The sequence below is a fragment of the Ciona robusta genome, chromosome 8 (assembly GCF_009617815.1).
Source record: "Ciona robusta chromosome 8, ASM961781v2".
NCBI lineage: Eukaryota > Metazoa > Chordata > Ascidiacea > Phlebobranchia > Cionidae > Ciona > Ciona robusta.
In genome coordinates, this window is record NC_143242.1 from 8,168,225 (window position 1) to 8,193,371 (window position 25,147).

The window sequence follows — 25,147 nt, forward strand, 5'->3', positions numbered from 1 at the left end:
GGTTAGCAGGGGATGACTGCATCGTAGTAGTCTGTGTTTTAAACTGGCCTTTTCATCAGTTGTTTAAATAAATTAAGCTTGTTTAATATACGACAACAATAATACATGATTGCACCACAAATAACATTCATGATCTTTTACTTTGATGGCTGATGGCGTTACGAATGTCGGTTTCCTTGTTCTTATATTTGCGTTTGATCTCGGCGATGTAATCGTTTTCCTCTTTGTCCAATATCTTGATAAACATAAGTAGCTCGGCTACTGAGAAGGATTCCCACTGCAAGGGGTGGAGGGTGTTAGTTGTTTATGGGGTTGTGGGGCAGTTGTAAGTGACCATGGGGTTAGAGCAAAGTGTCTTGCCCAAGGACACCAACAATGTAAGCCTATATTCTTGGGTTACAATACAACTTATTATTAGCATTAGTTACCGAACAAAGTAAGAGGTTCTGCCTCACCAACCCAGCTTGTATACTCATACCACTTAAATACACCCATGGTTTATACATCACAACTTACGTGTATATCCCTTGATTCATTCTCCTGCAATATGAAACCCCTTTTATCACTGTTACCATTCCCCCATAATAACCTGAGGAACAACGGGCGTTCACGCGGCAACATCTTGCGTAGGATCACTAAGGAAGTCAGGTTGATTAAAACAACGAGGAGAAGGATATTAGCAGCAAAACGACAGTCGTTAAAACACGCTATGGCTAAAAACTACTTAAGAAAAAATGCTTTTATAAATTAGGTTTTATTGAAGCAACTAATAGATGGGAAACGGCAACAAAATGAATTGCTGACCCAAGAACCATCATACTACAATATACACCAAGTTAACCCACCATGCCCCTCCTCACGAACTTGTTTCTCGAACAAAGCGAACTTCATCGGGTTATCGCTGATGCTGTACTTGTTAAGCAGTGCTTGTACGACCAACTCCGATGTGGTGTCCGATGTTAGATGTAATGCTTTCAAAGCACCCTGGGTGAGTATGGATGTTATTGGGACGATATGGAACTTTACGGGGAATTACATGCAGTGGAAAACAACGGGAAGTCAAACCACAACCAAGTTTTCTAGAAAACCTGGAACACGTAAACATGTTCTGATGGCTGCAATCACAACCCAGAGGTTTTGGGTTCAAAGCTCGTTTCCGCTACCATTGTGGGCGTACCTTGGGCAAGATACTTAACAGCAATTGCTCCAACCCAGTGGTCACTGATGGGTTGGCTAAATTAAAAACAATCACCAACAAAGTAACATACGTGGTACACAATCACCATTATTCACCTTATCGATATAAAACGAAGCTTTCCTGGTCGGTTTTCGAGAGGTCTTGGTTGAATCGTGCACACTGACGGGGCGCATGAGGTTCATTGAAACACGGATGAAACCACGGAATGTTTCTCCGTTATCTTGCTGTGGGTGGCGTTGGTATGTTAGTTACAAATGCCCTGATCCAGTGCTTATGAACTTGGATGATTCTTGTAACCAAATAAGTTCTATACAAAACGCTAACAAACAAAAATCAAGTCCAAGAAAGTTGTGATGACGCTCCCACACAGACCTCTTGTCCGAATAGAATTGACATCTTCACCTTTATTTGGTTACGAGAATCGGGGAATTCATAACCGTTATAGTTAACATACCATATATAGCATACATAAAGCATACCAATGTCATTTGTTGACTCCCCTTCACTGTTTGGTTGAAGTTTTCGATTCTTTCCTGGATTTCCTCGGTCGATAGAACTCGGTGAATGGTGTTGAACTCTTTCAGTGTCGTCTGCGATTAAAATTAAGTTTTAATAGGAATTTTGGGTGTGAAGGGCAACTTCGGATTTAAACCAAGGTTTTCTGTCGCAATTCGCCGTAAGACATCACCACACAAAGATAAAACTTTAATTTATCTCCTAGAATATTTTAATGACGCTCAAATTAATTAAAACAAACAGTAGAAATGTGACATCACAAACCTCATCCTTTGTCTCTTGAACAATGGTTTTGTATCGATTAAGTGCGTTGGGGTCATTCAAGGTCAAACTACGGACATGTTGGTCGGCCTCGCACGTGAGGGAAACGGTGGTCGCGCATTTTTCGTGGCAGACCATCTTGCATTCTGTGGGTTAACCGTGTTGGAGATGAGACAAAATATCCAGTTTCCCAGTGAGTGCTCAACAATGATGGTTTATTAATAAAGACCACAACGTGATTGCTGGTTCACTGGGAAAGCCACACAGCATGGGGGATTGTGTTTAAACATAAGTTACTTACTTGAGCAAGACACACACTTCCTAAACAAAGACAAGATGACGCTCCCGCACGCGTCGCACCAGTTCACCCATTCCTTCAGCTCATAAGCCTCAAAGTTGTGTCCTAGTTTAGGCGATTCACCTTGTACCAGGGGCTCTGTGGAATAACCAGTTGGTGGTGGAATACAAAAACAAACAGTCGTTTTGCTTATGGATAAAACAAAACTTATTCGATAAAAGAACTGACCGTCACCCAGTACAATATAATATCAAACATCTGATGAAAAATTTATTACGAAATATTTTCTACCTTTTTGTGATTCAGACATCGATCGGTGAGATTTTGTTTCAACATCTGATGATAGATTCGGTAAAACAACGTTATCTTCCGAACTTTTGTAGGAGACCCCTTGTTGTGGGGGTGTGGGTGGGGTGGAAACCGATCGCTGACGTGCGTCCAATTTACTGGGGGGGGGAGGATTACCAGGAATTAAAATTACTCCATAAAAAGTTTTCTGACAGTTTTTTTTTTTTTTTTAGTTTTAGAAGGGTTGGTAAAAGATTTATTATAAAGTTTCCATAAAACATTGTTACATTGTGGGGTCCATGATCCTTACCTCGGTTTATTCAACGGGGCAACAACCGCTGTTGGAGGGCTCGCTGTTTTGTCTTTACTTAATGGGGGTCGTTGCCATGGGGTTGTGGGGGGTTTGCTGGCCGGGGGTTTATTAGCAGGTGGGTTGGTGGCAGCTTTGGTATTTCTATGGTAAAGTTTGAATATTATCTTATTAACTTCATAAAACTTTAAGAAAAAAATAAATTTAGTTTAATACACTTACTCTTGTTGGGGTTGTTTTGTTTGAGTGACAGGCGCCACTACTGGTTCCGTGGCTTTAGTTGACACTGGCGTGGCAACCTTCTTCACTTCTGGAGGTCGTGGCTTGTTTTGGATTGTCAGTTTCCGAGCCACTGGTTTCGACACTCCACTAGACGGCGATGGAGATTTAGTTTCAATTTTTTGAGGTTGTTTTGTTTTTGCAGCAAGTGGTTTACGAGAGACATCGGTCGATTTTAATTTATTCGCGGCTTCATGTGAAGTGAATAACTTGACGTGAGCTTCGTTGAGTTTTGGGATGACAACATTGTCGCCAACCTTGGTGTCACGACCCGATACAAAGTTGGGGCTCGCTTTGGGAACCGGGGCACCCCATTTAGGTCTGGAGGATGAATAAATGGAAGAGTGATTTAAATATATTTATTCTTGAGTGGCAATGTCGGTCGTTATAATGGAAAGAATATTACAGTTTGTGGGAAATAGTGGGTAAAGACTTAACGAGCAGCTAAAAGTTGAATTAATTTGGTGGTAGGGTACAACCTTGTTGAATGCTATATTGAAAAATACACCGACAAAAAAACAAGTTAGAAATTATAGTGCTAGTTAGGATTTAGCAATGGGTTCTTCACAAGCAAAAGCCATTTTAACTTTTACCTGACTGGGTTGACTTGTCCCACTTTCCCCACGTTTGCGTTGAAGGGTTTGGGCACAGCGTTGTGGTTTTTGGATGAAACCGGCCGAGGGTTTTCCGATTTTTTCTTCGGGCTTGCTTGGTTGGACTCCAATTGTCGCATTAAACGTCGTTTTTCATTCGGATTTAGGTTTTTAATTAGATCCGCTTCATTTTGTTTCGACATTTTCACTGTACAATGTCCTAACAACCAACAACGGTTCTTGTTTACAAAGTTTAAACTTTCGTAGTTTTCGATTATTTACATTTCCGAAGTCAGGGGTTTTGTGGCGTGGCTTCGGAAATTTGAATACGTTTGTTTGAATAAACCTTTTTAAAGTTTAAAATGATTAATTTCATGAATAATGATTTCCCTTTTTATAATATAACACATTTTTTAAAATATATATTTTAAAGTTTTTTAGTAAAAACTAAAATAGTTAATTTTTATACCTCTGGTGTCAAGCAATTAAATATGTTTGTTATTGTTGCCACATAAATATTACAACTGTTCTTCTTTTGTAGAAATCTTATAATATATTTTAAATTTTAATATTTCTATTTCCACGCGTTTATTGTTGTTTGTTGACAGAAAAAATTGTTTCCATTTAATTGTTGCTGGTAAAGAATTCGATATTATATTGACTAATAATCTAAGATTCAGCGCAAATTCCTTAGTATTCTACTTTATTTTCATGAAATATTTTTCCAGTTTACCGTAAACTTGAGCTTATGTAAGTAATTACGTCATATAACGTGACGTAACAGAGGAGAAAATATTTTGAAACAAAGATGTCGACGAGCGGAGGCGGCGATCGAAACGAGAAACGAAATATTCATAATTTAAAAGTAAGACAGTTTATTTACATTATGTTTTATTAAAAACTAACCAATTATTTATAAAAGTGTCTAAAATAGATTATTGTTTTGGTTGAATGAAAACTAATTAACGTGTTATTGATGATCAGCACTGTATAGTAATCAAAAGCTAATACATGCGACTTATTATCCGATTATCACTCTCTTTTTTCACAAGTGGGCGCTAATTTTTTTATTATTATTTTCTGGGGACTTTAAAAAAACGTCGTTTTTGTGACATATAAAACGTGTATTGGTATAGTATTTCGATATTTTATAAAAAATCGTTGACTAACAGTTAGTTTTACAGTTTACACACATAAGACTTAAACCCCTAACTTCCTAACTTCTAACCCCTGACCCCCAACCCCTAAGATGTGTTAATCACACAAAAAAAACCTAAAAAAAAGTACTGCACTGTGCGGGACTCGAACCCAGTAAGAACGAAACAAAGAGATTAAACGACGGCACGCTAACCGTTACACCACAGAGCCGACGATAGTAAACAGATCGAAAGAGCGTATATAACCTACCTAATTTGGGAAAGATGTTCTTACTAGTGTTTTATATATTTATAAAGGTATTTTCAGTATTTAAGTAATTTATTTTACACTTATTACCAATTTAAAGTGTTTCTTTGTGTATTTTTAAAAAATTTTAAACTTAATAAGAGCGCCCACTTGTGAAAAGAAAAGAGTGACATTCGGTTAAAGTAGTAATTTTTACTTTTACCTAAAGTAGTAATTTTTACTTTTAGTTAAACATTCCAAGTGCTGCTGAATTGGATGATGATGCTTTCCAGGGACCTCATTCATCAAACAACCTGGTATATTGTGTATTATTGTGTATTATAATAGCTATTATAATGTCATAGACTCACAACAACTATTGGTAAAATATTTGAGATTTTTAACAATCATGCAGGTCTGCTCTTATTGTTGTTTTAGTGAAAAATCCCCCATGTTACCCCCTAACTACCAACCCCTAACTACCAACCCCTAACTACCAACCCCTAACTACCAACCCCTAACTACCAACCCCTAACTACCCACCCTAACTACCAACCCCTAACTACCAACCCCTAACTACCCACCCCTAACTACCAACCCCTAACTACCCACCCCTAACTACCCACCCCTAACTACCAACCCCTAACTACCAACCCCTAACCACCAACCCCTAACTTAACTACCAACCCCTAACTACCAACCCCTAACTACCAACCCCTAACTACCCACCCCTAACTACCAACCCCTAACTACCCACCCCTAACTACCCACCCCTAACTACCAACCCCTAACTACCCACCCCTAACATTTCCCCCAGTCTAATTTGTAACAATCCCGGAAGATTCTTCACTAATGCTGTTATTACTACCAGGCCTCACATAATATATATTATAAGTCCTCTGGTTTATTGCGCCAACATTTTATCTGTCACGAAAAATGCTTTATCACAGCAAGTGTATGATGTCATAATAATAATTACATTGTCACAAAGACCCCCTCAAAAGATGACGCAGGTGAATTCCGTCGTAGCCAGAGTGTCGCGGGGGGCGAACCATCCGGGGTGAAACATCGGGTTAAACATCGAAAAATGCAACGACAATCATCCCTTATGCAAGGCGCGGCAATGGTTAGGAGGTGGGGTGTCTATGTTGGTTAATATTGTGTCTATGTTGGTTAATATTGTGTCTATGTTGGTTAATATTGTGTCTATGTTGGTTAATATTGTGTCTATGTTGGTTAATATTGTGTCTATGTTGGTTAATATCGTGTCTATGTTGGTTAATATCGTGTCTATGTTGGTTAATATCGTGTCTATGTTGGTTAATATCGTGTCTATGTTGGTTAATATTGTGTCTATATTGGTTAATATTGTGTCTATGTTGGTTAATATTGTGTCTATGTTGGTTAATATTGTGTCTATGTTGGTTAATATTGTGTCTATGTTGGTTAATATCGTGTCTATGTTGGTTAATATTGTGTCTATGTTGGTTAATATTGTGTCTATGTTAGTTAATATTGTGTCTATGTTGGTTAATATTGTGTCTATGTTAGTTAATATTGTGTCTATGTTAGTTAATATTGTGTCTATGTTGGTTAATATTGTGTCTATGTTGGTTAATATTGTGTCTATGTTGGTTAATATTGTGTCTATGTTGATAGTGGGTCACGAAAGGTGAAAGAAGCGACCGAAAACTTTGTTGGACTCGGTAAGAATTGCGACGTAGAACACGAAAAGTGGAGAAGGCGACATTTAAGGTACAGGGGGGGTTAGTAGTTGCTCATTATCTCTGATTTGATGGTATTGTGTGTGTAATATACCTTGTGTTATAATCCCACTATGGTATAATATGGGTGTCTATGGTTACAACACAAGGGAGGTTGTTTTAGGCACCCCAGTTTTAGGGATTAACCATATTTACCGTTACAACCCCATAGATACTGCAGTCAGAAGTACGGGCGATTGAAACCCCAACATGAGCAGGAGGTGGAGGAACCAAGTTACATCAATTCAACTTCGCCATCGTTCCTACAGGTGGCACAGCTCAGTGGTTGGTTTTGACAACGTGATTAAGTTATAACATGTGAAAACAGGGGGGTTATGGTCACGATCTTTTTTTTACAAAAATAAATTAAGAAAAACTTATTTCACTTAAAATTTGTTAGATTTAAAAGAAGCTGGAATATCTAGTTGTTTTAAAAGAGTTTATTCCTCGTTGTACGAAGGTACTTCAACCAAAGCGAGGGTTTTAGATGAAAACCTTCACCCATCTCATGCTTTCCTGTGTTCTATTATGACCTCATAATGACACCCCTCCTTCACAGCTCCCGCAGATCCACGACCCTTATGCTCGAGGTCGAGGGTCAAGGTTTTACGCGTCTGGTACCGGAACCCCGCTCGACGAGAATGAATTCACACCTTCTATTGCTGGTTGGTTTGTTTATGTTAATTTATGGAAAATAATTTGTTGGTTTGTTTGAATGAAGGTCCGCTTTGAAACTTAAGTAATATCGTCTTTATTTCAATAACTAGTTTGTTGTAATGTTGCACCCATAGATTGATTGTGATGAAATAAAACTTACATTTGATGTTGTGCGAGCCCCCCATAATTTCACCCCCAAACCCCCCAGGTCCGGTAGCTGTCAGCACCCCACCCCCGCATACCCCCGTTACCCCAGGTGCACGCTCGGTGGCGAGCATGAGGTTTGGGCCATCGAACCGACACATAGGAGCGCATGCGAGGAAAGATTCGGTCGCTAAGATGAGTTGGAAGGTTATTTCGGCTTTAACAAGGGTGGGTGGGGTTGGTGGTTCTATGGAAGTTAAGAGTTTACGGCAAAACATGTCATTTGCTCCAACCCAGTGGTCACTAATGGGTTGTCTAAATTATCAGCCATACATAATAAACAATCACCCACAAAGTTATATACGTGGTAACTAGTCAGCGAGCACTAGGTGTATGAAACAGAACACCTGTGTTATAACAACTGTCATTGCCCCGCAAGGATAAATAAGTTACATACGTGGTAACTTGTAAGCAAGCACGGGGTGTATGAAACAGAACACCCGTGTTATAACAACTGTCGTTGCTCGCCATGCAAGGATAAATTACATTCAACATTACAATCCACACAGGGAGTATCCGTGATGAACCACCTTGTACCAGAACATCAGGTCCCCGATAAACGAAGCTTTGCCCTCCCTAGTTTAGCGGAGGATGACGCGCTCGACTCCGGTGGTGAGATTGATACAAGCTTCTTCATGCAGGAGGTGGGGCGTTAACTGGTGATGTATGTTCATGAGAAATCTTATGTGATTGTTATTTGTGATCTTAAAGTAAACGGCAGACCCTATAATAATATATAATACACCTGGCAGCAATATAATGAACATACTGACACCTAATGGCAATATTTTCCCATGTGCTTATTTATTTTAATAAGGACGACCAGTGTAGGAATTCCAAATGTTAGTGTCGTAATATTATAAACTGGTCGACTGATTGTAACTTATACCCCCCCCCCCATAAACTGGTCGACTAATTGTAACTTATACCCCCCCCCATAAACTGGTCGACTAATTGTAACTTATACCCCCCCCCATAAACTGGTCGACTGATTGTAACTTATACCCCCCCCCATAAACTGGTCGACTAATTGTAACTTATACCCCCCCCATAAACTGGTCGACTAATTGTAACTTATACCCCCCCCCATAAACTGGTCGACTGATTGTAACTTATACCCCCCCCCCCCATAAACTGGTCGACTAATTGTAACTTATACCCCCCCCCATAAACTGGTCGACTGATTGTAACTTATACCCCCCCCCCATAAACTGGTCGACTAATTGTAACTTATACCCCCCCCCATAAACTGGTCGACTAATTGTAACTTATACCCCCCCCCATAAACTGGTCGACTAATTGTAACTTATACCCCCCCCCATAAACTGGTCGACTAATTGTAACTTATACCCCCCCCCATAAACTGGTCGACTAATTGTAACTTATACCCCCCCCCCATAAACTGGTCGACTGATTGTAACTTATACCCCCCCCCATAAACTGGTCGACTAATTGTAACTTATACCCCCCCCCCATAAACTGGTCGACTGATTGTAACTTATACCCCCCCCCCATAAACTGGTCGACTGATTGTAACTTATACCCCCCCCCCCATAAACTGGTCGACTAATTGTAACTTATACCCCCCCCCATAAACTGGTCGACTAATTGTAACTTATACCCCCCCCCCATAAACTGGTCGACTAATTGTAACTTATACCCCCCCCCCATAAACTGGTCGACTGATTGTAACTTATACCCCCCCCCCCATAAACTGGTCGACTGATTGTAACTTATACCCCCCCCCATAAACTGGTCGACTAATTGTAACTTATACCCCCCCCCCCATAAACTGGTCGACTGATTGTAACTTATACCCCCCCCCCATAAACTGGTCGACTGATTGTAACTTATACCCCCCCCCCATAAACTGGTCGACTAATTGTAACTTATACCCCCCCCCATAAACTGGTCGACTAATTGTAACTTATACCCCCCCCCCATAAACTGGTCGACTAATTGTAACTTATACCCCCCCCCCATAAACTGGTCGACTGATTGTAACTTATACCCCCCCCCATAAACTGGTCGACTAATTGTAACTTATACCCCCCCCCCCATAAACTGGTCGACTGATTGTAACTTATACCCCCCCCATAAACTGGTCGACTAATTGTAACTTATACCCCCCCCATAAACTGGTCGACTAATTGTAACTTATACCCCCCCCCCATAAACTGGTCGACTAATTGTAACTTATACCCCCCCCCCATAAACTGGTCGACTAATTGTAACTTATACCCCCCCCATAAACTGGTCGACTAATTGTAACTTATACCCCCCCCCCCACAGATGCCAACTATACTTGAAGGTGAATCGCTCGCCGATGAAGTTTTCTTCGATCAAACCACCGAAGATCTTCCAAGCAGAAGGTGATTCACCCCTCGTTGTTGGTGGGGCCGGCCCCAGGTTTAGGGTTAATTACCCCAAACACCAAGTGTTTATGCAAACAATTTCCTTCTGTCCTTCTCGTGTCCTGGAGTCCTTGCAACCACTGTCCACCATGTGCTTATATATTTATGGACTTTGTGGTTGTTTTTATGTATGGTTGATAATTTGAATAACCCACCAGTGACCACTGGGTTGGAGCAATCACCGTTAAATGTCTTACCTAAAGACACATACGCCCACAATAGCAGCAACGGGGCCCCTTAACATTACCCCCCCACCCAGGGATAACGGAAGACGAGCGGACTTGATCGCTTCTCTCTCACCCAAGAAGGAACGCAAGCGCGGCAAGAAGATCGGAGTCGATCGCGTGTTATCGACGGCATTACGACGAGATGATCGGCAATATGGACGGGGGTTGGTGGGTCGGTGGTTGAATCGAACAATTAAACGCAAACGACTCGATAGTTCGGTGCGAGAACAACTCGATACTTTTAACAACCACAGGTGCGTCGTTGTTTCTTGGATAATCGATGTTGTCACCTAACGGAGCGATCCACACCCTGGTTAAACCCCAATTATTTAATGCATTGAAATGGTAAACACTATGATTAGTGATTTCTATTCTATCTGTCCTGGCCTTGTTATTTATTAAGAAAGCTTGTGCTGTGTGGATGTGATAATAGTTAATATCAAACTTTTTATTCAAGTGATATTGTTAAAATTAACCTTTTCTACCACAGGAACCAAAACCACTATTTTGCATCTGTTTATATTCATAATATAACTAACCCCCATGTTTATTATAACTAACCCCCATGTTTAATATAACTAACCCCCATGTTTAATATAACTAACCCCCATGTTTCCCACAGGCCTTACTTCACATACTGGGTGACATTCGTCCACATAGTTGTCACCATCATATCAATAGCTGTGTTTGGCATCGCGCCCATTGGTTTCATGTATTCAACTGAGAGGTTTACGGTGAGTAGGGGTTAGGGGGGGATAGGGCGACATGGCACCCCAACTTTTGGCGACCAAACCTGATAAAGAATCCAGAAAAATTGTCACTTAAAGTTTTAGCATAACTTTACCGCTATAACCCCAGATTTTGTATAAAATGTAAAACCTGTGGCGTATGCTTACCACGCAGTGCATGTATGTGGCGCACAATGTTGCACGATGGCGCACAATGTCGCACGATTGCGCACAATGTCGCACGGTGGCGCACAATGTGGCACGGTGGCGCACAATGTGGCATGGTGGCGCACAATGTCGCACGATGGCACACAATGTCCATTGTTTCAACACAATTGTTTCCACGCAGACCACAAAGAAATCATTATCCCGAGTGAGCGAAACATTCAAGGAACCGCAAAACTTCTGGATCGGCCCGCGCACTGTGAGTTAAATGCTGTTTTGCTTTTATAAGTTTGCAATGTGACACTTATTTAAAACTGTATAAATAAAGTTGTTTTAGTTGCTCCACCATATCATTCAATGAAGTTCCATATGCTGGAAAATAAACAAATATCAAGTCTACACAACTTACATGCGGATCTAACTTACCTCATGTTTCCGACGTTAAACATTAATTCCTGATAACATATTGCCACGTTGCACCCATATATTGTTTCTATGTTTAATGTTCCCGTAAACATGTTGTTCGAACAAGTTGTTTTTTCCGTAACAATCGTGGAATAATGAACGGAATGTTAATCACAATCGCACCCATTGTTTCGAAACAATGCTCATTAATCATAACATCCACGTATTGTGACAATACACCATTGTTATCTAACAATGGATATTATTGCCAACAGAAAGACTTGATTCACCTTGGTGCAAAATATTCTCCATGTATGCGTTTGGATCCAAAGTTGAATGAATATATACAGAGGGAACGAGCGTTGGAACGAACTTCAGCGTGCTGTGTGAGGAACGACAACTCAGGGTGTATACAATCAACTGAATGCCTTGTATGTATGAGGGTTGTTAACTACTTGGGTACAAACTTCAACTTTCTCTCACAAACACCTTTTACCAACACTCATACTCCAGCATTACGATGTGAACCATTATACTTACTTGTGATGATGTTATTGATGAAATATATCTTTGGTGCAACATTGGTTGGGCATGCTGCTGAATGCAGTGTAAATATGGAATATTACTGTTATTAATATTACCACATATTATATCCCCGATCCAATGTTCTTTAATACTTAGTTGGACTTGGATTTTGTCCCCTTTATACTTAGTAGCATTTGGTGTATTCTGTTATAAAGTAATTAGAATCGTCCAACAATACAAGTGCTAGATCAGGGCCAGATTAATATGTTGGTCATCTGATACGTATCACTAGTTAACATTGTTACATCACTTTACAGGACAAGTTTGCGAAGTTTGTGAAGTGGCCCGGCAACGACGCTCCAGACTTTAAAAATGGAAGTAAGTTTTATCAGTTAGAATTATGTTTGGTTGTGTTAGTTATATTTAAGGTTTCAACATTCTGCTGCTAATCCCCTTTATTCATTGTTTAATTTAATCTTCTCTATCGCTTTTAAAGAGTGAGTGACATTTATCATATATTATGCTTGTCTATAACCCCCAGTAACCCCTTATAACCCCCAGTAACCCCATACAACCCCCAGTAACCCCTTATAACCCCCAGTAACCCCATATAACCCCCAGTAACCTCTTACAACCCCCAGTAACCCCTTATAACCCCCAGTAACCCCTTATAACCCCCAGTAACCCCATACAACCCCAAGTAACCCCATACAACCCCCAGTAACCCCTTATAACCCTCACAGCCACGATAACGGTCCGCACATCAGGATCGGTATGCGGACAAGATCCCCGATATTGTCGATCGCAACATGAGGTTGGAACGGCCGACCAATGGCCCGATGATATTACTAAGTGGCCGGTATGTATGTGATGTCATAATGATTACTTTACGTTTGTTATAACGCGTAATATATGTAAGCGATGCCCATCGTATTAAGCTTATTATAACGAACTAAATGATTGGCTCTCCCACCAGATATGCAGCGACCCGCTACCCAAGGAAGACTTCAAGAACAGTACATATGAGAATGTTCGTTGTAACGTGGTTGGTCACCCTTGTTGTATTGGACAAGAAGCAAGGTGAATATGGTGTTTATGGTGGGGAGGCATTGAGTAATGTAGTTGTGGTGTGGTTATTATGAGGGGTAACGGGTTCAAAGCACATCACTGCCACCATTGTTGGCGTATGTGTCCTTGGGCAGGACACTTAACGACAATTGCTCCAACCCAAGTGGTCACTATTGGGTTGTCCGAATTGTCAGCTATCTATACTATGTGTTCGGCCATAAAACCCAGGTCCATCATCAAGCACGCCACTCGTATAGAATATAATTCAACAAATGTACCTTCATTCCACACAGATGCGAAATAGTAACCAAGGAATATTGCAAATATAAACATGGAGTTTATCATTCGGAGGCCACATTATGTTCGCAAGTCAATTGTATGCAAGATACATGCGGACTAATTCCTTTCAGAGTGGCGGACAAACCCGACCAAATATACCGGTTGTGGCTTCCTGTCATGCTGCATGCGGGGTACGTATCGTGTATCCGTGTGTACATACTGGGTATAATTGCTGTTTTATATTCATAAGTATCATGGTTTATTTGGGGTGACATTGTTGAAGTTGGTCGATTGGGGCGACTTATGACCAAATAATCGAATGTTGCAGAATCCTCCACTGTCTTGTGTCTGTCGTCTTCCAAATGACAGTGTTGCGCGACATGGAGAAATTGGCCGGGTGGCTGAGGATCGGAATCATTTATATTTTCTCAGGCATCACTGGAAACTTTGCGTCGGCCATCTTTCTTCCGTATCGCGCTGAGGTAAAATGGGACGCTGCCACCATTAACAAAACGTATTAACTTTTATTAGGTTTGCAACCTTTGGTGATAAATTATATTTGAATAATCCAAAGGTTGCCGCAACAAAATATTGTAGCTGTGTTATGACTTGAATGCGAATTCATTTACTGGATCATCAATAAACAAACATAACATAATAATAATAATATACATTTTGAAACTCTATGCATATAATAACACTAATGCACCCCCAGGTTGGACCAGCCGGTTCTCACTTTGGAATCCTCGCTTGTTTATTTGTGGAAGTTTTACAAAGTTGGCAATTACTAAAGTCACCGCTCCGTGCGTTGTTTAAACTCGTTGCTATAACGACGGTGTTGTTTGTCTTTGGCGCCCTCCCATGGATTGACAACTTTGCTCATATATTCGGCTTTATATCAGGGCTGGTGCGTAGGAATTACGTATATTTATTATAACATAGGGTTTGTTATTATGTAATGTTTATTTACTTTTAAATAACACCAAGCCAGCTTTTATATTGCATATATATTATAAATACCCTCCTTTCCACCCCAGCTTTTATCGTTCGTTCTCCTTCCGTACATTACGTTCAATCGATTTGATCGACATCGAAAGCGAATACAAGTTGTCACATGTTCTGCTTTATTCATCGGGTTGCTTACAGCTTTGTTCTTCTTCTATTACATCCACCCAATCACCGACTGCAGTGTCTGTCGATACATCAACTGCATCCCCTTCAACGAGGACTTTTGTTCCAACCACGGGTTCAGACCTGAAGATAGAACATAGAGGTTACCGGGTTCAAGCCTCGGTGCTGCTATTTTGGGCGTATGTGCCTTGGACAAGATACTGTTGTTGCACTACCATGCAAAGATATTACACAAAACGACAGTCGTTAAAACACGCTTCTGGTTAAAACTCATTTATTCACGTATATATTATGATCCATAATAATTGCACCACATCCAACTGCGGTATCTGTTTCATGCTCTTATTCCCGGAAACATCGGCCAAACTCATCCACCGCATTTTGATCCCTTTTGTTTCAGTCGTAAAACTTTCCTAATTTAACTAAATGACGTATCTTAAACTTTCACAAATATCGTTTCTAAACCATCATAGACATCTTATACACACTACAAACGTTTATTACGTTATAATAAACGGTATTCTACGTCACAAAACTTTTGTAAATCCGTTCCGCATCACTACACTCTCTGTGTCGTCATTATTTCTGCACTTTGTGACGTCACTATACCGCTATATTACGTCGCAATAAACTCAAAGCAAGGAACGCGATCGTTTGTATTGTTACGTCACATACAAGATCGCGAAGAAGGAACAGCGGATGTTACGTCATAATCGCTGTACGGATTGCCAATATAACGCGATGTTCGATGTAGATTGCTCATATTCGACAAGATAATGATTCGAATCTTACTCCTCGTGTTCGGTAAGAAGCGATGATACTTAGTGGAATTTATTACAAGGCGCGCTTCCGCTGTTAAGGCATAAATTTTGTAGCGTTTTAATTTAGCGTTCTTGTTAATTTGTATATACCATCAAAATATTGTTTTAAAAGTTTGCCAAACTTGTATTATGTTGAATGAATGAATGTAGATGTTGCTGCGTAATGCAACAATGGGGAGAATGAACGTGCGAATAAGCTTCTTTTGGTTTCAGGTTTGGTCGAAGTAAGCCAGGCACAAGTTGATTACGCGACGTTGGATTGTAACGACACCGTCACGATCGTGTGAGTATTTCGTATTATGGCTGGCCCTGTTACTCAACGTGAGTTTATGGTATGTTGGGTTTACTAGCCACGCTTTTACTCAAGTAGTTTTTACCCACAGCGTGTTTTAACACCTTATGTTTTGCTGCTAATTTCCTTTTCTTCGTTGTTTTGATTAATCTGATCTATAGCCCCGCTACTTTTAATTGTTATTCATAGACTTCTGATTTCTCGCAGATCCGACTTTACAGGCTGTAGCGGTTAGCTATATCGTAGCTGCTATGTACGTTTTGAATGCCCTTTGTATCTCTTTGATTAATGCAACAATTTCTGACCTTCCTTGATTTTCATTGAAGCTTAATCCGATTGAATATATGTATTTTGGTATAGTCATTAAATCGAATAATCGTCAGAATAGCATGCAGGCGATTTTATACAAAGACGGGTAAAAGGCGTTACGAATAAGAGAATGTGACGTCACACAGAATAGACCGAAAGTCCTCTCTCTTCCGTTGTTATTGTCTTGCTTTAATGTCCATTGCTGAATGTAGACTTTGCCCAAGGAATGTAGGTCACACGGGTTCATGGCTCTGGACTCGTAAGGTTCGGCCCTGCCCGTTCCATGGATATAGGTCGGATTGCTACAAGACCTCCCTTGCCGACGAAAAATTACTAAATTGGCCTTTAAATGGTTATGTTCCAGTTGTAGCAAATCCGACACACAAGGCGAATTGAAAGGGGAAGAAATAAGATAAGGATCAGGAGTGTCCAATTTATCTGAAAAACATCTAAAACCAAGCGCCATTAAAACTGTCGCACAACATCACAAACATGCAATCACGGACACGTGTATATGTTATTGGTGGGTGTATGAACATATTGTGTGTAGTTGTTGTGTTTTTGTGTGTAAGACGAGATTAGGTTAAGGCGTTGTGACGCCTTCAAAACTGTGCTTAACACGAAACCGCTGAACACCACCATCGATCATACTATCGAGCGCCGGACACCAGGTTCCATATCGCCATGCCAAAAAATAACAATACAAAGCACAAAAAAAATCCAAAATATCGATTAAAATTTCAAAGATCAGTCTCATAAATTTTCCAGCGTGCCGGGCGGCGAAGTAACCGGCCAGCCCTGCTGGTGCGAACGGGTATATCGGGAATGACGGGCTCGATCGGTGGAGATTGCTGTGGAGGAATGGGTAAAGGTAAAGAACTAGTGGTCGCATTTGGATCTGCGTTAAAAGATCTGACATCAGGGTTCATGGTAAAAATGTCGTTTTCACCTTCCACTCTGCAAACTGGACTACCAGCATTGTCGAGGCTGGTCGTTATATCCAATAGAGTATTTGCAGGTTTTAAGCGGTCTATGGAAACAGTAGTGACTCGTGTGCCAAAATCAATCGTGAAGTATTTCTTCGCGCGTCCAACAACTCGGAAAGGACCTTCGTACGGACGTTCAAGTGCCCTTTTGACACGATCTACCCGAACAAACACATGCGAGCAGGACCAAAGGTTGGGATCTATGTATGACGGGTTTCGCAGTAGAGGTCGCGCGAGAGTCGGGCGAAGTTTGTTCATACGATTTTGCAAATCGCCAAGAAACGAACGCTGGTCCACATTGCAGTCTGGTTTCTCAAAGAATTGTCCTGGCAAACGAAGAGTTGTGCCGTACACCAACTCGGCACATGAACATTTTAAATCTTGCTTGTATGCAGACCGTAAACCGAGCATGACCCAAGGAAGGTTGCCTAACCAACCATTTTCGTTGGTTTGAGCCATAATAGATGCTTTTAATGAACGGAAAAAACGTTCCGCCATACCGTCAGACATGGGATGAAAACTGGTGGTAAAAATGAGTTTGGCCCCCAGAAATTTGGCCAAATCGGACCAGGTAGCCGAGGTGAACTGTGCGCCTCGGTCAGTCGTTATTCGTGCAGGCGCACCAAAGTTAGCTACCCAATGAAAGCAGAACGCGTGTACAACCGTGTCGGTACGTATATCGGTCATGGGTACAACTATAGGGTATCGGGTGAATCTATCAATTATTAGCAGGATGTACCGATAACCTTCGCAACATGGTAGCGGGCCAGCTATATCAATATGGACGCTGTGGAATCGTTGGGAAGGAACAGATATGGTTTGAATGCTGCTAAATGTATGGCGACCGATCTTCGATTGTTGGCATGATAGACATGCCTTAGAGTAATCTCTAATATTAGCATTCATGCCCTTCCAGACAAAGCGTTCTGCAATAAGTCGTTGTGAAGCTCGTATCCCGGGGTGTGATAGAGAATGGAAATGATTGAAAATCTCGCGGCGAAATGACTCGGGAACAATGGGACGGAAGGAGCCAGTAGATACATCACCCAATAATGTGACGTGTGAAACTGGTAGAGTTCGGGCTTCAATGCACAAGCTGGACTCTGGAGACTGCCTCAAAGACTGGACAGATTCATCATTTGATTGAGCGTTTGCCATAGATTCGTAATCAACAATGGAAGCGCAGTCAGTAAAAATTGCATTAATTTCGGGCCTTGACAAGCAGTCAGCAATTACATTTTCGTCACCCTTAAGGAACTCCATTGTACAATTGTATTCTGAAATGTAGCTGAGATGGCGACTCTGCCTAGCCGAAGCCGACTCAAATCTACCTGTCAATGCCGAAACAAGTGGCTTGTGGTCTGTAAGTATCACGAATGTCCGGGACTCCAAATAATAACGAAAATGCCTCAAAGACGAATACACGGCTAAGAGTTCCAAATCGAATGTGCTGTAGTTGCGCTCGGCTGAGGTCAGAGTTCTGGAAAAAAATGACAGCGGAGCCCATGCTCCATCGACATTTTGTTCGAGTACACCTGCGACCGCAACGCCACTCGCGTCAGTGACCAGGCGGGTCTGGGCGTCGGGGAGAGGGAAGGTGAGAGTTATTTTGTTGGCCACGATAGATTTGATATCCTCAAATGCCTTATTTGCTTCTTCTGTCCATGAAATCGGAGAAGTTTTTGGCAACGTGGGCGAAATCAATGAATTTAGAGGTGCCAGTATGGTAGCACAGTTGGGAATAAATTTATGGTAAAAGTTCACTGCGCCCAGGAATGTTCTGAGGCCCCGAATTGTTTGCGGGCGAGGATAATTGGCCAAAGCATCAACTTTAGAATCTGGAGGGGAAATACCGCTGGTAGTTACAGTGTGACCCAGAAAGTCGATTGTATCCACACCGAAAATACACTTCTGCTTGTTCAATATAAGACCGTACTGCAACACGCGCTCAAACACAGTTAATAAATGACTGACATGTTCCTCCCGACTTTTGCTATATACAATTGCGTCATCAATATACACGAAAATAAAATCAAGATCACCAAAAATAGTATCCATGAGGCGTTGAAAGGTTGCACCGGAATTGCGAAGGCCCAGGCTCAGACGAGTCCATTCGAACAAACCAAGTGGGCAATTAAAGGCTGTAATCGGTATGTGTTCAGGTTTAACGGGAACTTGAAAATAACCGGATTTAAGGTCAAGCTTACTGAATATCGTGGACCCGGCGAGGTGAGCAGTCATATCGGCCATTAAAGGAATAGGGTATCGGGATGGAATTGTGTGTAGATTGAGGTTTCGGTAATCAACCGTTACCCTGTAAGACCCATCAGGCTTCTTTACCAAATGTAATGGAGAAGCATAACTCGAATTTGATGGACGGATGATGCCTAACTGCAGAAGTTTAGTGATTTCTTTTTTAGCAGCGGCCAGTTTAACAGGGTCGAGCCTACGTACACGACAGACAACCGGGTAACCAGTGGTTTCAATTTCGTGCTCCACGTCATGTCGAACAGGCAATGAAAAACGGGACTCGTCAAATGCGGTGGGAAAAAGGCGCAGAAAATCGTCAAAATTTGCTACATCGGACGGTTTAACGTCGGGTATAGGGGCAGGGATAAACTCTGGTTCGGGGTTAGACTGAGAAAGGCGACGTGGCGGTTGTGAAATACAAAATAGTCGGCGATTACTGACGTCAATCATCATTTGGAAATAATCTAAGAAATCAAGGCCCAGAATCGGGTAACGAACATTTGCAATATGAAAATCCCAGCGAAAAACTCCACAGTCAACAAGAGACACAGAAAGTGGTTTACAGCCGTATGTTCGAATATTTGTGTCATTGAGAGCAACCAACTTCGTATCAGAGCAATTGTATAGGCAATTATCGTCCTCTACAGGGGGAACAACGGAGACTTCGGCGCCAGTGTCGACCAAGAAATTTAACTTGTTGTTATTATCAAAAACAAAAAATAAACGGGATCGTCTCCTGATTGGCCCCTTGTTGCTAACATTACACGAAATTGACTTAGGGTTAGTATGAGAATGCACTCTGGCAGCTGATCCAATAAAACGCGCGCGCGATCGAGTCGGCGGCCTCCGATGCACGCGCCCAACTAGTTTTTTGCATTGTTGGATCCCCAAGCGCACGGAGCCTCACACCGAAAGGCATTCGGTCCGAAACGTTCGTGGTAAGAACAAAAACCAGCGGATGCGCGACCGCCTCCAAGGACCCTACCAGGCGCACGATACCTAAAATTTCCGCTATTCTGCTGCCACGCGCCGCTGCTTGACATTCGCTGAGGTCCATTCTCGACACTTGACAATCTACTGCTGTTAGACCAACGCGGCTCGCGATATCGCAATGGCGGGACATGAGGACGAGGTAAGCCGGCGCTCGCCATTGTTCTGCCGGGAGAGACCGACGAGCGTTCAGCCGATGCATTCAATTTCCGAACACTATCGGATAAAATCTCAACACGCCTCTCCAAGGATTCGTTCGTAAGGGCCAGTTTCCTCGCCTCATGCGCACTGAGATGAGACTCGACGCGTCGGCCTTTCATAAACTCATCTGCACATTTAACCAGCTCCTTAAAATCTAAATCCCTGCGTGCACGTAAGTTGGAACTAACATCCGGTGGTAGGCACCTTAAAAGTCTGTTTCTCATCAATTTTCTCCCAAGCGGAGTGTTTTGATCAGGGCCAAGGAACAACTGCATTTTATGGACAAAACGACTGGGGGAGTCATTACCAATATCTATAGTCTCAAACATCGAGTTGAGGTTAGCGTCTTCACACCGACCAAACTCGTACAACAAAGTCTCTTTTAGCACGCTGTAAGGCTGGTCTGTGTCGACAGATAAAGCATATTCGACAAGAGCAAATTCTGACTCGTTTAGGGCATCAATGACCAGATGGAACTTATCAATTTCGCTATTTACATTTGCCCGTCCAAACCAACTTTCCGTACACTTAAACCAAAACTCTGCCGCTTCCGGCCAAAATTTTCGAAGTGGTTTTGATTTATTAACACCATTAGAAAAATCGGGAGGGGAAAGGGCGCTAAAAGTCGGATTGACGGCGGGAATTAAGGTTGAATTAAATGCGGGGGCGGAAGGCACCGTAGGTAAAACGACAGGTGAAAACGGGGTGCTGGCGCGTAGGACTGGTGTCGCGTCGTCGTTAGGAAACGTCATAAGGTCAATGGGTGTGTTCACAGTATCATGCAACACAGAAGAAGCGCCACTAACCTGAACCCATCCGACTTGTGGTGATAATTTCGTGGACGTGGCAAATGCTGGAGTTCCCAGCATATTTGTAATCCTGTTTGAAGCCGCTGTAGTTCGCGGTGTCTGTACGGTGGTGAATGGTATGGAATGCCCGTAAAATGCCATGTTTTCGATTCCGCCCGACAGAAATAATGCCCGCTGTGGTCTCAGACGTTTCCAGCCGAGTAATTTGAGGTCTGATCCTTATCTGGGAATAATTCAGTATAGTTAATTAATAAAACGGGAAGGTGTTAAAAAGTTAATACAGACGTAACATCAACAGAACATAAAAGAATCGGGTAAATACGATATTATCGACACAATAATAATAACAAAAACGTAACTACTGTAAATCTTTAATCGTTGCTCCCTCGGCGAAAATGCTGTCTTCTAATAATGAGCGAGAAACTTCCAGATAACGTTGACGCCAACGGCGGATTACCAGATATTAACGGATGTACTCCCAGATAATAGATGTAATTCCAGAGATCCGTGTGTGTTCGGCTTTGTCAATACCGGAAGGATACGTGTTCAAATCGAACGTCGAGGTGCACCATTTATAGCCCCGCTACTTTTAATTGTTATTCATAGACTTCTGATTTCTCGCAGATCCGACTTTACAGGCTGTAGCGGTTAGCTATATCGTAGCTGCTATGTACGTTTTGAATGCCCTTTGTATCTCTTTGATTAATGCAACAATTTCTGACCTTCCTTGATTTTCATTGAAGCTTAATCCGATTGAATATATGTATTTTGGTATAGTCATTAAATCGAATAATCGTCAGAATAGCATGCAGGCGATTTTATACAAAGACGGGTAAAAGGCGTTACGAATAAGAGAATGTGACGTCACACAGAATAGACCGAAAGTCCTCTCTCTTCCGTTGTTATTGTCTTGCTTTAATGTCCATTGCTGAATGTAGACTTTGCCCAAGGAATGTAGGTCACACGGGTTCATGGCTCTGGACTCGTAAGGTTCGGCCCTGCCCGTTCCATGGATATAGGTCGGATTGCTACAGATCTTCTAATCTGATCTTCGCTATCGTATTTAAAAAATAAATATTGACTTTTATTTTAGTGTAAACGCAACGAAGCTGAATTTGAACGCGTCTAACCTTGTCATCACCAAGTCGCTATCGGAGTCAGAAAACGCATGGTGTCGCCCTTTGATGAGAGGGGGCATTGACCCAAACGCCGTAGAGTTTCAAATCCGACCAGTCAATGGCTGCTTTCCCGTTATCAAGGTATAAGTATGTTCGTATTCGATTCCACGTAAACATTGTATGTAACTTATTTATTCTTGCGTGGCGGGGCAACGACAGTCATATATAACACGGGTGTTTTGTTTCATACACCTCGTGTCCGCTTACAAGTTGCCATGTAGGCAACTTTGTGGGTGATTGTTTTCTGTATGGCTGATAATTTTGACAATCCATTAGTGACCACTGGGTTGAAGCAATTGTCGTTAAGTGTTTTGCCCAAGGACACACGCACCCGCAATAGTAGCAGCATCCAGCCTCGAACACAGTAACCATCAACATAGCTATAAATATTATCCCCAGGAAACGACTGTGTACATCAACTACACCTGGACGGTGTGGGTTTATAATGGTGGATTAGCCCCCGCAAAAGGGGCTCCCCCTATACTACGATACAAGAGCTTCTGCCTCAAGTTCTCGTGTTGTTTCGCCAACAAATACAACCTAACCGCTCCCTATGTTATCCCGATGATAGAGTAAGTTACAAATGTGTCAACAATTCAAAACTTTGTTCGTCTTTTATATGCATGAGATTTAGACCAAAGTTGACCAATTACCCAACATTACAATAACCCTAAACCCACCTTCCAACCAGGAAGGTCACACGCCCTACTATAATGAAGCAAGGGAAATTCCAATTCAAACTTGGTTACTTCGACCAAGCATACGGGGGACAACTTAAAAACCCGGTTAATGTACTTGTACCAAACCGTGTTTACTTGAAAATCTGGATGAATGTTTTCAATCCCAACATTGTCGTCAAGGTATGTATTGTTGCGCAATAACCATTCATTATTACGTCATAATCACCGCGTATTACGTAATACAGCTGCTGATGTGTTGGGCGACACCTGACAACGATCCGGAAAACATGAAGAGATATAGTTTGATTATGGATGGGTGAGTATTATGACGTCATAGTGGGTACTATGATCTCATAGTGGGTAATGTCATAGTGGTTATTAGATAATTGTTCTGGTAAAATATTTAACAATGTTTCGTCAGCCATGCGTTAACGTTATACCACAAAAAAAAATTCTAATAATAAGTTTAATACAATCGATAGAAAAGCGGTTATGAACCAAGGTGATCCAGCCGATGCTGTTGTTATCACCAAGAATTGTAAACCAGGAGATGCGAGGTTTAACTTTATGTCGTTTGTATGGGTACCTGTACCACCACCCGCACAAATGATATTTGTTCACTGTATGGTGAAGATCTGCAACACATTGGTCCCGGGTAACAACTGTACGGTGAGTATCTAATGTTAGGTTACCTTGTAAACATGCGCATTAAGTTTAAATAAGTTTAACACCACAACAAACACACGTATTCCCGTCTTTTCGTTTCATTCTTCTTCAACAATTGCCAACCATTATATTCCAACTTTACCCACAATGCATTGCAGACGAACGCGACTGCTCCAAGTGGCCGAAAGCGTCGTGACGTCATAGGAGGGAATAGTGACGTCATAGAAGACCAACACGAGGTAGTATCGAGCGGACCAATCATATTCCACCAACCTGTTAGTCCATGCAAAGTGGTGAGTCTGGTATATTTGGTTGGTTAGTATGGTTAGGTATCAACCATGCATGTCTGGTGTTGAAAACGAAGTGATTAACAGCGGATTAAAGATATAATTTATCGTTATGTAATACATGATATGTATTTACGTCAATCTCTTTGCTGTGTTAATTAAACACCAGGTATTATAATTGAAAAGATAATTAAATACTATGTTATATTTATAATGTGTCTATGTTATTCTTATATATAAACACTTACAAAAGTTTGAGAGCGGTTTCTTATTAAAAGTTGGGGTAAGATGGGACATGTTTTTATTCTCTTTTATCGTCCCATTTGGCTGTAAACAAAGCGTATTTACACGCTTATAAAACCGTATCCCTATACCTCTAAAGAGTTTAATTGTTTAAAACACGATTAGGAAAAATAAGATTCAACGACACCCATCTTGCCCCACACTAATCATACGCATCCTTACAGAACAACGGCGGTTGCCAAGGTTACTGTACCGTGGTTGCTAGGCGACCAGTATGTTCGTGCCCAAGCGGAAGTTCGCTCAACCGGGACGGGTACAGTTGTGACGTAGATGGTACGTCATAATCGTCTTGACTTTTGTTTTACTGCTAATTCTCTTGGTTGTTTTAATTATTTAATCTTCGTTATCGCATTCGAAGATATAAATACCTATGTTTATTATTGTCTTACTTTGCTTTCACAGAATTATTGTACAATGATAACGTCATCATATACGTCATGATATTCATTCTGTTCGGCGTCGTCGCCTTCTTGTACAAAAAGCAGCAGAAGTGACGTCATCGAAGCTAAAGTTACGTCATTGACAACGGAAATGTTAAATCGGATTTTTTTGTTTTAATAAACGGAATGAATGCCTAATTTGACGTCATATTTAACATAACGAGCCCCCGTCGTGTGGCGATAGAGAGCCACGGTTGTGATCGTGCGAGTTTAGTGATTGTGACGCAGAGAGCGTTCTGTGAC

General features: G+C 41.5%; 3 protein-coding genes across 4 annotated transcripts; 2 read left to right on the forward strand and 1 right to left on the reverse strand.

Moving 5' to 3' along the window:
- Positions 1–68: 68 nt before the first annotated feature.
- On the reverse strand, positions 69–4,086 carry LOC149733069 (uncharacterized). The gene is made up of 11 exons (XM_089882706.1): positions 3,744–4,086; positions 3,094–3,471; positions 2,872–3,015; positions 2,565–2,719; positions 2,277–2,411; positions 1,979–2,121; positions 1,678–1,788; positions 1,294–1,422; positions 846–984; positions 517–635; positions 69–277 (listed from the first exon to the last, which is right to left on the reverse strand). The coding sequence occupies exons 1-11, from the start codon at positions 3,944–3,946 to the stop codon at positions 128–130; spliced, it is 1,806 nt and encodes a 601-aa protein (XP_089738832.1). The 5' UTR covers positions 3,947–4,086; the 3' UTR covers positions 69–127.
- Positions 4,087–4,441: 355 nt separating this feature from the next.
- On the forward strand, positions 4,442–15,337 carry LOC149733070 (inactive rhomboid protein 1-like). Of its 2 annotated transcripts, XM_089882697.1 has the most exons (20): positions 4,442–4,608; positions 5,375–5,443; positions 6,118–6,260; positions 6,786–6,881; positions 7,062–7,158; positions 7,449–7,554; positions 7,755–7,918; positions 8,260–8,394; positions 10,043–10,122; positions 10,424–10,645; positions 11,014–11,125; positions 11,469–11,543; positions 11,965–12,120; positions 12,532–12,592; positions 12,958–13,073; positions 13,191–13,294; positions 13,576–13,752; positions 13,890–14,043; positions 14,277–14,468; positions 14,599–15,337. In XM_089882697.1, the coding sequence occupies exons 1-20, from the start codon at positions 4,552–4,554 to the stop codon at positions 14,830–14,832; spliced, it is 2,550 nt and encodes an 849-aa protein (XP_089738823.1). In that variant the 5' UTR covers positions 4,442–4,551; the 3' UTR covers positions 14,833–15,337. The 2 variants fall into 2 exon arrangements, with proteins under 2 accessions (XP_089738823.1, XP_089738824.1); XM_089882698.1 differs by lacking the exons at positions 4,442–4,608; positions 5,375–5,443 and having other exon boundaries at positions 7,062–7,174.
- Positions 15,338–15,377: 40 nt separating this feature from the next.
- Positions 15,378–25,042, forward strand: LOC149733071 (alpha-tectorin-like). The gene is made up of 10 exons (XM_089882717.1): positions 15,378–15,496; positions 15,727–15,796; positions 22,444–22,609; positions 22,928–23,100; positions 23,220–23,388; positions 23,454–23,524; positions 23,691–23,877; positions 24,033–24,167; positions 24,629–24,737; positions 24,867–25,042. Exons 1-10 carry the CDS (start codon positions 15,469–15,471, stop codon positions 24,956–24,958), a joined length of 1,200 nt encoding a protein of 399 aa, XP_089738843.1. The 5' UTR covers positions 15,378–15,468; the 3' UTR covers positions 24,959–25,042.
- The last annotated feature ends 105 nt before the right edge of the window (positions 25,043–25,147 follow it).

Excerpts from the sequence above, each read along its gene's own strand:
- LOC149733071 (XM_089882717.1), top strand. The coding sequence starts at position 15,469 with ATGATTCGAATCTTACTCCTCGTGTTCG. Across the intron at positions 22,610-22,927 it reads GCTGCTTTCCCGTTATCAAG|GAAACGACTGTGTACATCAA; the intron begins GTATAAGTATGT and ends TATTATCCCCAG. Across the intron at positions 23,525-23,690 it reads TATAGTTTGATTATGGATGG|AAAAGCGGTTATGAACCAAG; the intron begins GTGAGTATTATG and ends TACAATCGATAG.
- LOC149733069 (XM_089882706.1), bottom strand. The coding sequence starts at position 3,946 with ATGTCGAAACAAAATGAAGCGGATCTAATTAAAAACCTAAATCCGAAT. Across the intron at positions 1,789-1,978 it reads TTCAAGAGACAAAGGATGAG|ACGACACTGAAAGAGTTCAA; the intron begins GTTTGTGATGTC and ends TTTTAATCGCAG. Across the intron at positions 985-1,293 it reads CTTCGTTTTATATCGATAAG|GGTGCTTTGAAAGCATTACA; the intron begins GTGAATAATGGT and ends ATACTCACCCAG.
- LOC149733070 (XM_089882697.1), top strand. The coding sequence starts at position 4,552 with ATGTCGACGAGCGGAGGCGGCGATCGAAACGAGAAACGAAATATTCAT. Across the intron at positions 6,882-7,061 it reads TGGAGAAGGCGACATTTAAG|ATACTGCAGTCAGAAGTACG; the intron begins GTACAGGGGGGG and ends ACAACCCCATAG. Across the intron at positions 7,919-8,259 it reads TTATTTCGGCTTTAACAAGG|GGAGTATCCGTGATGAACCA; the intron begins GTGGGTGGGGTT and ends CAATCCACACAG.